Source organism: Lasioglossum baleicum, chromosome 1, assembly GCF_051020765.1.
Source record: "Lasioglossum baleicum chromosome 1, iyLasBale1, whole genome shotgun sequence".
Taxonomy (NCBI): domain Eukaryota; kingdom Metazoa; phylum Arthropoda; class Insecta; order Hymenoptera; family Halictidae; genus Lasioglossum; species Lasioglossum baleicum.
This window is the reverse complement of record NC_134929.1, coordinates 21,716,730-21,729,229: the sequence shown is the minus strand read 5'-3', so window position 1 is coordinate 21,729,229 and position 12,500 is coordinate 21,716,730. Positions and strand designations below refer to the sequence as shown.

Sequence of the window (12,500 nt, the reverse complement as noted above, 5' to 3'; positions counted from 1 at the left end):
TTAAACAACCCGTGGCTCGATTGTTGCACGCTCGAAACGAGCGAAAACTCGCGAACGCGTCGGATCTTCGCGAGAGAAAAATGGCGAATCTGTTTCGGGTCGGAGCTCGGGCGAGGATGAATCCTTGCGAATATATTTTTAGCGTCCGCGTTATTTATATTTATTGTATTTCCAACGTCCTCCGCGTATTTTCAATGTAAATACCGCTCGGGTAGCCACGGGCCCATTCAATTTGGCAGTCAGTCGTTATTCACGCGGAAGAACGACGCCTTCGGAGGAATTAATGTCGATGCCCTTTCGAGAGACTTTTTTCCCCTTTGAAACCGACTAAACCGTGAGCCCGAGAACGATGAAAATGCAGGACCGGCGGCCGGATACCGTAATGCTCGTTCAAATTCATCGGAGAGAGGTTCTTGTAAAAGCGTAGGTCGAAGGGAGAATGAAATAGGTGGAACGCCGTCGTTGTTTTTCTCGATTTCTTTCGGGTTTCGATGGTGCACCATCAGCAGGAATGGGATAAATTGCGAGAGGAGATAGCAGCACTCAGCGCAATCGCTGCAGGTGACTCAGTATTTTCGGTAATTGCCGCCGAAAGTGCATTTCGCGGACCAAACGGGAAAAAAAGGCAAGGGATTTAACTTAAGGCAAGACTCGTTCGTCCAAAATTGTCACTTAATTCGACAGAACTAATTTTAATACTCAGTTCAACAACCTGCACCTACGTGATTCAAGTTTTCACGTAAGTTCGAAGAAGAAAACTGTAATGTCACTTTCTCTTAAACTTCTCTAGCGCCCGACACCAATTACAGGGTAGGGAGAAAATCATTTGCATTGCATTTCGATGCCATAACCGGTAAAAGTGGTCCGACTATACCTGTTCTACTTCTACCATCGATCAGTAGAATTTTCCAGCAGGAGAAAAATAAATGTTCGGTTATTACCGACTAATTGTGTCCAACTAAACGTGTCGAGCATGCCTAATTGCTTAGTTTATGAAATAAAAAATAATACAATACTATTAGATAGTGAATTAATCTACATAATGAAATTAGCAAAATTGTTTCCTCAATCATTTTATGCAACTAATTTACCGCAAACTGTCCACAGTGGAAGTGTCCAACCAAGGAAGTGGCAAGTCTCTGCAGCAACGGATTTACCACTGCAACGGTGCAGTAATTAAAAGCGCACATACACGCGATTAAATGATTTACACCTGCGACAGGGTTGTAGATTACTGCGGATCAAGTTTAAACAGGTTCTCGTCACATCGGTTTCGTTTATGCTTGTAATTATACGTCCACCGTGTATGGGGGATTAAAGATTATGGTCCTGGGACACCGTAGGCGTCCGTGCGCCGAATTTCCGATTCCACTGTTGTATGCACACTTCTGAGGTCGTTCCACGGATTTATACTACGCCGGCAAAAATGGTTTTCTTGGTCATGCGGGATTTACTATCGGGGATTTTTGCAGACGAATCAATTGCTCGTTTGCTATTCCCGGCAACAATGCAAGACCGTGTAAACATTTTCTTTTTATTTTCTGAGATTCTATGAGATTCTGTTACCGCATGAAAAATTATTTATCAAGATTGAGTCAATCTTCCTGCAACTATAAAATGTTTCGTAGGTGCGATAAATTTATATTTAAGAAAAATATGTTTCACATGTTTTTATGAATACATTTTTCAATTTGAATATAACTGTGAGATAAAAAATTCGGAGCCACTGATTTGTGGTGGACGACTGAATAAATTAATCCACAATGAATGCGAAAAAAATATGTGTCACAGCTGCGTGTATACTCATAATTCCCCTCTTTCCAGACCACCCTGTTCAAAGGATAGTTTTCGCGGCGTACAGCTCCGAGGGTTCGAAAGGTGCATGGTCAAAAATATTCGAACTGACACCAGCGCCTAATCTGACATGTACCCGGGACGCTTACAGTGTTAAATCATTTATCCGACGGCACGATTAATCTGTCCGATCGTTTTCATTTTGTAGTCCGAGTAGGGAGTCCTCTTCAGCAAGGCACGCTATTTCTTTCTCTTTCTTGGGCTTTTCTGTTGCTCTTGTTCGCGGCCAAGCTTCCTCTTAAAAGTCCCTTTAGCCCGGCAAGGTAGACCTAGAGATGAGGCTGGATAATCGGGACGAACCTGTACCGTGGCCTCCGAACCGAAAGAAATCGAAAAATAAGGAGGAGAGAGAGAAATATGAGCGCGCGGCTACGAGACCCCGGCTTCGAGACGACGTGGGAAGGACCAAATAGGACGCGAGTTGAATAAAACAAACATAGAGTCGACACAACATACCATGATCCCGCAGAAAGAATTTTTTCCCGAGCGGTACCAGCTACAATTGTATTGCAAATAATTACAACCGAAGACACCGATGGTTAATTTAATGATTGGAAGATATAGGAAATTTTAGAAAATTATAGAAAATTGTTGGAAACCGCGTAGAAGTTCTAGCAGAATCGTGTTACGGTTAGTAAAATGGCCGGGGAGATCTGCGAGCGCTGTCGTGCAGAGATAAAATGTGAAACACTGTACGTACTCGTGACAAGAATTCCCTGGTTGTTAGTCTCGTTTAAGGGTACGTTGCATGCTTGTGTAAGTCCCGCTCTCGGAGGTACATCCACTAAACATTATTAATGATGCAAGTAAACGCAAATACAATTACTGAAAATATCTGATAGGATATACACCGTAGATAAATAATATGTTAAATAGCTGGCAAACTAGATGTAAAAAGAAAATTTTATCAATTTTCATTTGGGAATTTAAACAGAGTCACCACACACAACAGCACAGAAAAATGTCAAACTCGCAGAAAAATTCGCTCGCGATCATTAAAGTAGCACGAACAGGTGGGTAGCAATCCGATTCACAGCTATCATCGCCAAAAACAAAGCAGAGCACGTTGAACTGTTTCGTTTCGAAATGCAAATGGTCTCACGGATGGGAAACCGAGTGAGGTCACGCGTGACTCACGACTGTACGAGATATTTTTGCCAAAAACCGTCGAGTGGCCTGTGGGGACCATCGACTCCGGATATCTGGATTTCAGGATTACGAGAATTCGCTCTCAACCTTTCTTTTTCGTTCCTTCGCGCCGACCAGCGTCCCAAGGATTCTTCCTTATTGCCGGATAATAAAAAAGCCGATGATCCTCGCCGGTCCGAGCCTGGCAACGTAACCCGTACCGTAAAATTCGCATAAAATTCACGCAATGTTCCCCTCTCTCCACGAACGCGAGTGCTGAGAAACGTGGGGGGGGGGGGACGAATTGCGAACTGAGACATTCGAGGGACAGGTCTCTCCCTCCGTTGCGTATCAGAGTGAATTTCGGTAATGAGAGTTCTGCGAAAAAAAACTGATCCCCAGAGCGCATCTACCTTCGAATTCCTCCTTTGAATCTCGCGGGACCAACGATTCCTGGAATTACGTGGCACGAAGGAATCCTGATCCTTCCTGGATCGCGAATTTTTCGCTGAATTTGCCGAAACTTCAGCGACGGGTCTCCCGTAATTGAATGTTCTGCAATTGTCCTCGCGAATAAATACAAGTACAGCATCGTAGACATGACACAGGATACTTCATGAAACGGTACCAGAGATCGTCTATCCATAGAGAGCATTCATCGACTGCGCATATCCTGATCCCGGATTGCATAAGGACACGTACGACCGTCAACCTTGCGAAGTCGGTTCACCATCGGCGTTGTACCGTTACCGAATCATTCTCAAAAAGCTGTGACATCCAAGTACGTCGATCCTGTATCGGGACCTTGACTTCCTACGCTGCTACCACCACCTTTTCGCGTTTTTCTCCCGAGTTGGCAGCGACGAATGATCGCCGGTTTAGGTACGCGGTGGTGACCGGTCATTCGAAATCTCCTCCAATAAGCGAGCAAAACCGCGTCCCGCGCCGAATCGTCCTTGTTCTCTTGGTCTTGCTTCTCTGCTGGTACTCCCCCAGGTTCACGCAGGATGGAGGGGAATAATAAAAAAAGACAAGAAGAGGACGGTGCAGAAACGTGCACTTCCTGAGCGCCGCAGGATCCTGCGCCCGTGTAATTGGGGTCCTGCGAGAACAGCTACTCCCTACGAGGGTCTGGATGGTGGGGATTGCCCTATGTAAGCCCTCGAGCCGTCCAGGTCCAGACCATCCAGCATCAGGACATCGGGCAAGGATTCACCCAACCATTCGTACTCTGTTGTCGTTGTCGTGTGATTCGGTCCCGTTCTCGTGGTCCTCGCGAGTTCAACGTTCAATCTTCGGTCGAGAGGTGCACTAGCATCCTCATCTATCCCACGATCGTAGATCATCATGAAGTTCATCTTGATACTCCTGACCCTCGTGCTAGCCACGGGAGACGCTGCTAGGAGACCCACCACGCCGGCCACGGACTTCAACGTTCAGGGGAGGCAGATCGGACAACGGGGACAGCATCCTGGTGAGTCCTTCGGCTATTTTTTCTCTCGGTGTACGCGATCTGGCTAGCTCTAGCACTTAATCCTATCGGAAGTTTTTCGTCGAATATTATTCTTATGGGTAGCTTAGTCCTTCGAGGAATTTTTATTTTGGTCCTGATGATTGTTAAAAATTCTGGCATGGTCCTTTGAGGATTTTTTAATTGAATATTATCCTTGTGGCATTGTCCTCCGAGGCATTTTTTCTTTGATCCTGATGATTGTGAAGAATTCTAGCATGCCCCTTCGAGGCATTTTTATTTTGGTCCTGATGACTGTGAAAAATTCTGGATGGTCCTTTGAGGATTTTTTAATTGAATATTGTCCTTGTGGCTAGGTCCACCTCAGTCCTTCGAGACATTTTTATTTTGGTCCTGATTGTGAAAAATTCTGGCATGGTCCTTTGAGGATTTTTTAATTGAATATTATCCTTGTGGCTAGATGCCAAATAAGTCCTCCGAGGCATTTTTATTTTGGTCCTGATTATGAAAAACTTTGGCATGATCCTTTGAGGATTTTTTAATTAAATATTATCCTTGTGGCTAGGTCCACCTCAGTCCTCCGAGGCATTTTTATTTTGGTCCTGATTGTGAAAACTTCTGGCATGATCCTTTGAGGATTTTTTAATTAAATATTATCCTTGTGGCTAGGTCCACCTCAGTCCTCCGAGGCATTTTTATTTTGGTCCTGATGATTGTGAAGAATTCTAGCATGCCCCTTCGAGGCATTTCTATTTTGGTCCTGATTATTGTGAGAAATTCTGGCGTGGTCCTTTAAGAAATTTTTATTCTGAGAATTTAGAAAAATTGTATGTTGTGTCTTGTTATTTAACGAGTTTATACATTGTCTTTAAAACCGACATTATTAAAGAATTTTGTGTTAGACATTGCTATTATCTGCCAAGAAAAATATTCAACAAGAAATCTACATTTGCAACGATCATATTAAATCAACATTAATAGGGTATGGGGAGAGCATAGGTAATTATATTAACCGTTTGCTATAGAAAACGTATGGGACCTGATAGAGCTACAAAAACTAGACAACCCAGACTTCTGGAACAGAAATCCCACATCAGCAACGAACATCACAGAATCAGAGGATTCGATAAAACTAACCGGAAGACAGGGTTATCCGGGTCAACCTAATCCCGGTGAATCGAACGAACTCCCAGGACCCATAGTGACCATAAAACCGATAACGCCTGTTGACCCACCGCCAGGGTGTCAGGCATTGCGTGGACAGTTCCCAAGCCCGAAGAACTGCGCCAATTATCTGAATTGCTGGGACGGTGTTGTGATCGAGCAAAGCTGCCCCGAGGGTTTGCTGTTCAGTGCTGTCAATCTGGTTTGCGACTATGACTACAATGTGAACTGCGGTGACCGACCCAGGCCGACGCCGAGTGAGTAACTGCATTCTTCAGCCCAATTAAAACAACATAACAAAACTATTTTATCGATCGTTCAGCTTAAAAAGGTCGGAATTCGATTCATTACTTTCATGAATTTTTTCAATGATTTCTAATCCGCTCGGAATTTCATGAATTTCATTGTAAAGCTACTACCGCACCCGACTGGTGTCAGGTATTATTTTATAATTTCTAATTTTAAATTCCGTCTGTTTTATATTTCTTAATACTGTAATTTTAGCTTCATTTTACATTGCTCGACATTTTTATTTTATATTTTTAATTTTGGCTTTAACTTTAGCAGTTACTTTTACATATTTTTAATCTCAACAGTTTAGTCTTCGAAATTAACATGTCTTATAACAATTTTAGAAGACATTTTAGAGATGCTAAAATTCAGATTTGAATATGTTATGAATTCCATTTCTGTGAAAATGACAAATTAACACATTTTTCAGACACTGAAAGATTGAATTATCGAATGAAAATTAGATGTGATCGGTGACAGTTTAAACAATCGGTTTGTTTGCGCAGAACCCCCACTGCCGAACGGCTCGAAGCTCTGCCCGGATCCGAACGGCAGGTACAGGAGTGCGACGAACTGCTCGGAATTCTACGTGTGCGTTTTCGGAAAGCCCGTCAAGTTCAGCTGCCCTCGCGGACTGGTCTATAATGACGTAAGAAACCCATTCTGAAATTGCCCGTGGAACACTCGTGGAATTTAAAATCGCGAAATCTCTGCCGGCGATCGTGAAAGAACTCGTGACGTTTCCTACGTCCGCGGTCAAAGGCCGCGCCTGCGATTTCCGCCGTCGCGTCGTCTCTTGAAATCAAATTCGATCTTATCTTTTGTCTATTTCTAGTGCTGTACGCGCAGCTTCATGCTATGACTAAAACATATACTCATAGACTGGTATACCGGGGTCTCTCATGAATTCAAATCAAAATTTCTGTACTACTCTTCGCTACTGTTGCCGTACAACAATTGCAATCATCCTATTTCTTCTACTTCATTAATTTAAAGCATTCGCAGCTTTATTTATCAAGTTAAAAATTCTTTTAAAAATTTATCAATTAGTCTTTCTGATATTCCAAATGTACACTAACGAGTATAACTGATTCAACACAGTTTAAATCAGAATAACTTTTTTATGAATGGACCAAACGACTTCAATTTCTCTGCAAGGCTAGAAGAATTAGTTTAGTAAATAACGTCTAAAAAATATTTTGAAAAAATGCATTTGGTCGGAATTGCGAAAAAAAAATAGTAAAAATTGATTTCTACTATTTTTTTAGCTGAGCCAATAACGAAAATTTAAAGGATGTGTTTGGCCAACTCGTATAAATGATATACGCTCTGAAAATTTCATTGAAATTGGTTAATTGGGTTACGAGATATAAACGATCAAAAGTGGTAAAAAGGCCAAAAATCTTGAGAAACAGCAATTTTTCAAAATATGGTTTAGACGTCATTTTCTAAACTAATTCTTCTAGTCTTACAGAGAAATTGAAGTCGTTTGGTCCATTCATGAAAAGGTTATTCTGATTTAAAGTGTGTTGAATCAGTCATGCTCGTTAGTCTAAGTTCCTATTGGAAAATGTATTTTATTTGTTTCGAAATAATCAATAAGTTGAAGAAGAATGGGCTATGAATCAATTTGTACAATTTAATAGAATCAAATTAAATTCTTCCATCACAAGCAACAAATTGAAATCTTGTAAAAACCGTAATTTTCTCTGAAAACAGGTAGTGAACGTGTGCGACTACCCTTACAACGTGGACTGCAAGGGTGCAGCAACCCCAACGCCAACATCAACAACTCCTTCATCTTCGACTCAAACCACTCAAGCTACTCAATCTACTCAATCTACTCAACCCCCTACCAATCCTATCAACCCTAATCCCTATCCCACAAATCCGAATCCATCCTACCCAAGCAACCCTAATTCCTACCAGAACCCCTGGTTGCAACGAGCTGGGGCTCCACCATTGGACACCGACAAAGAGGAGGAGGACGATGAGGAATTGTTCACTGCACAGCAACAGGCCCGATCTCCTGAGCCCGAATTCCAGTCCCAGAACCCCTGGAATCTGATACAAAACATTCCTGCCAGCTTGACGACCGTGCCATGCGAAAATGGAGACCTGCACAGGCTGAACCATGCGTGCACCAATGTGGTCGTTTGTAGGAATGGCAGGCCACAGCTGGTACAATGCTCGACTGGACTTGCGTACGACAGATCGTCCGACGCTTGCGAACCTATCTCTATTGCCAAATGGTAATTTTTATTGTTCTGCTAATTTTTGAACAGGATTTTTGGGGAATCGGTAGGGTACGACGATTGGTAGATTTCTGAAAACGAATTATTCTTTACATCGTCAGTAGATTGTTGACTAGTGTGTAATCTACCAATGTTATACTTTTGTTCAAGACGGTAGGCTACCTTCGGATTGTAACTAGAAAGGAACTAGAATCTTACCAGATTTTGGGTCGAAATATGGGTTTGCGAGCTTCGGTTGTTTGACCTTATTTGAGCAGATTTTGGGCTGGGTGAGGGCTCATTCTAAAGAGGAAGGTTCATCACAGTGCGCTCTGGTCATCATATAAGTCAAAGTCTTTTAGAGACAGAAAAATGTATTGAAATCTGCGGGTTTTTTGTCTAGATTTTTTCTCTACTTTGTGCCCTCATATTATAAGATATAAACATAATCTCGTTAAAATCATGATCAGAGCGCACTGCACCTAACCTTCCTCTTTAGAATGAGCCCTCACCCAGCCCAAAATCTGCTCAAATAAGGTCAAACAACCGAAACGCGCAAACCCATGTTTCGACCCAAAATCTAGTAAGATTCTACTTCCTTTCTAGTTACAATCCGAAGGTAACCTACCGCCGTACTCTTATTTCCTATTAATTTGAACATTGAAGATTTCCTACGATGCTTATTATTAATATTGCAACCTTAGAAAAAGTATGCAGCTTAATAATGTGTCCTTTTTTGTTTTTTTTCAGCTAATCAACGTGTCACCTAGATTTAACGCTTTGTACTATGTACGATCACCTTTTTAACGTAAATAAAGCATCGACCTTTCTTATAATTCGAGTTCTATATTTTCTTTATTCATCGTGCTGAAAAATTGATTCCTAAAATATCTTTCGGAACAGCTAATTTTTAAAATAATTGAATAAAGGGCTTGATGATAATGATAAAAACAGATTGATAAAATAATTATGTAAAAACCGACAATCAGGTAGAAAAAGAATGTGAACAATATCGATTTTTGATCAACCAAGAATTTATCCTCTGGACGGTAACGAAGAGACGAATGGAGAAAATGGTGGACTGTTCGATACTCCACTGTAAGAGTGCGACACTGTAGCTATGCGTTCTCCAGGACAGAACTGATAAATGGCACTTCCTAAATAATGATAAACAATGGCTTTTATGACTAAACTCGATACACATTAACAATAATTAATAACAATCTTTTGGTGAACCTTTGAAGTGGAAAATAAATTAATGAATATCATACAAATATTTTTCTCAGCTACAATGAAACTGTAATTCATGAATTAATTGTTGCATCGAAGCTTCGCGGTTTTTAAAATGTCTTTCAACAAGAGTAAGATTTTAATATGCAAGATAAGAATGTATACTGATCTCTTAGCAAGATCGTTGTCCTTGTGATACATTTTGACACTCTAAAGCACGGTCGATTTCTTCAAGCTTTTACATAATCGTTTACTCAACCTTTCTTCATCCTTGAACAATATTCTCGTAAGAACGATCAGCAGCCACTTCCGATTACACACGAGAACTATTTTCAAAACTATCTCCTTAATTGGAATTTCACGGTTGATCAATTCCTGGTTCATGGAAACGTTTCATGAAACCTCGCTATAAAAACTTCGTTAATCCTCTATCAATACATTCTCTAATAATCCATTAATTTTTATAAACATTATCAAATGTGCATATTAAATGTGACTCGACTTTTCATAAAATAGTTTCACTTCGACCAACTGCAAATGAAATCCTCGTACACATTTTAAAGCAATAGTGTTCGGATCGCGACAGCCGCTATAGCAAACGCGTAGGACTGCAACAAAGAGCAACAGGGGCAACGGAATAGTTAATCCGTACCTGAATGGAACAGAGCACACTGACAGTAAAGAGATATCACTTTCCCGGCTTTCATGGTGCCACGCCCGACCACCGTACTTTTGTACGAACTTGAACGGAACGCGTGGCCTCCTGCGCATACTAACTATCCACCAGAACAAAAAAAAAACGAAAAGGACTAGATACTATGTTCTCACCGAAGCATAATACACACGAGCGCCTCCGAGTTTGGACAGCTTTTACCTCGCTCATTAAGGAGAAAACGGGAATGTAAAATCGAGCGACGCATCATCTCTTAAAATTCGCCGGGCGAAACTGCCGCGAGAGGAAACGCCATAAACTTACACCTGCGATCCAAAAATGCATTCTAAAATTGTTCTTCAATTAATCGCTTCTTTGTTAATGCGACTGCTTCGAGGAAATTGGAAATTAAAACTGTTCGAAGTTACGCGCAATGAATTTTACCGCGGACCTTTGTGCAAAATAAAAATTGTCTGCAACTGCCACAGCAGAAGTGGAAGCCATACGAAGCGGCGAGAACGCTGTCATTACCGTACACGCTGTTAAAGAAGATCCAAGACAGAAATGGACGTTACAGCCCAAATGCGGCAAACGGCCTAGACCTTTCCGGAAACGTTTTATGGCGAACGATCCTCCTCGAGCGTGGATACACGAAATGTTTCGAAGATGTTCGACGTGTACGATCTCTGCGCCAATCGAGTGTCTATTAACTTTTACGAGACCGGGTTGGATGAACTATTAGAAAATTACGGGTTATCACTGCGAAATTTCATCAGCTCCTTTCTCTCGCGTGAATAATCGTCGGAGGACAACGTTCTTCTCCTAGGAAAATTCTATGGAGCTCCAAGTATTGCGAAATATCGATTCTCGTGGCCGACGCTCGAAAAGTGTGAATTCTAATCTTTTTCTGATCTATGTATAAATTAACACGAAAATCGATTAAAATGTTTCGGTTAGGATTTTGCGAACGTTCGCGCGATTATCGATCGAAACAGAAGGAGGAAGTGGATGATTTGATTACGTGATGGCAGCTACGTATCGGTCGACTGTAAATTCATACTAATATTCCCGGTTCGAAATCAGTTAAGCTTGAAAATGATCGTGGATTACGTGGTGGCCTGGGGAACGTGCGAGATTCGTGGATTCGAGCACACTAGGCACACGTGTTCCGCTCGCATACCTTCGAACGAGCATGATCGACGTGTCGCCTAACCGTTTCACGTGTACAAACACTCGGCCAGAATAGATCGGGACAACTTCTTATCGTAAAACTACTTGCTCAACGTCGTGAAGCACAGCAATTCTACCGAAGAAGAGAACATTTTGGAGAAAAATGCCCTTCGCGAATATTCTTTCAAGCTGAAAAGATTGAACGAAACCAAAGTGTTTTATTTAGTGAATGAAAAAAATTTAGAAGTTCGAATGTGAGAAAATTTTAATCTTCGGAAAAATCGAATTTAGAAATTGGTTCGACGGCAGTGATCTAATCAAAACTTTCGATCGAACAGGATTCGCATGCAGGAACGAATACAAATTGCTACACGATTAGCGAGGATAATTTATATCGTTGAATATTATATAAATCTGGCCACTATGAGAGTTGACAGTAAAAGTAGCTTTCCTAAGCTGGTTAACAAATTCGATTATGAAACGTTGCTGATTTACGTTTAACATTCTTCATTCAGATTCGCACTTTTTATTCGGTTAAAGAAATTGAGGGCAGAAAAGTATTTTTATTTAAAATTCCTCCCCTAGAAAAATGGTAAACCAGTCCATGTATAAAGAGATGGATCTATAAATGAAACCAGACAAATTTCGCTATGGAGTCTCGCAATGCACATAATGTTCGGGTGGTGCACCCCTCGAGGAACACATTGTTTCAGGGCCGAGTTGTCTGGAAGCCACGTGGGCGGGCTAGCTGCATTTCTAGCGAGTGACACACCGAGGTTGCACACGAAGATTTCGCGCATAGAGACACGACCCGTTCGTATTCCCCGTAGCTCCGGTCATGTGCACGCGGGTTCAGAAAGCCTTGGACTAAAAGCAACGAAAAAGAAACGGACGAAGACGCCTCTACGTTTCCTCGCCCACCTGCAGACGTCGTCGCCATTGCGCGCCGCGGCATTTTTTCCCTTCGAAAGGTAAATATCTCTTGGAAGTCATTGTTGCTAGGTGTGACTCGAATTCCACGGATTCCCTCTTTCCTTATCCATTCCTTTCTTCCTACCTTTCCACCTTGCTATCGCTCTGCCGCCGGGGCAAAATGGCCGACCGGCTGCAGCGTCGAAAACTGTTACGCCAATTTTTTACCATTTAGAATAAGTTTTATGACATTTTCTTCTATGCGTGATCTCTCGCGAGGCAACTAAAAATAAATAATAGCTAAATATTCGAAAAGTGGCGAAAATCGTTTTAGAATTGCTCATTGTTTAGAAGTCTCGCGATTCCCTAACCAAGTAGCTTCTTCTCGATCATT

The 12,500-nt window shown here is 41.7% G+C and overlaps 1 protein-coding gene across 3 annotated transcripts in view; it reads left to right on the top strand.

The window, feature by feature from the left end:
* The first annotated feature begins 4,076 nt into the window (after positions 1–4,076).
* Positions 4,077–12,500, top strand: part of LOC143207169 (uncharacterized) — a 25,768-nt gene continuing 17,344 nt past the window's right edge. For all 3 annotated transcript variants that reach the window (XM_076422326.1, XM_076421569.1, XM_076420759.1), the window contains exons 1-5: positions 4,077–4,456; positions 5,479–5,874; positions 6,415–6,557; positions 7,628–8,160; positions 8,893–12,165. In XM_076422326.1, coding sequence (XP_076278441.1) covers positions 4,330–4,456; positions 5,479–5,874; positions 6,415–6,557; positions 7,628–8,160; positions 8,893–8,896 — 1,203 coding nt within the window. In that variant the 5' untranslated portion in view covers positions 4,077–4,329 and the 3' untranslated portion in view covers positions 8,897–12,165. The remainder of the gene's footprint in view (positions 4,457–5,478; positions 5,875–6,414; positions 6,558–7,627; positions 8,161–8,892; positions 12,166–12,500) is intronic.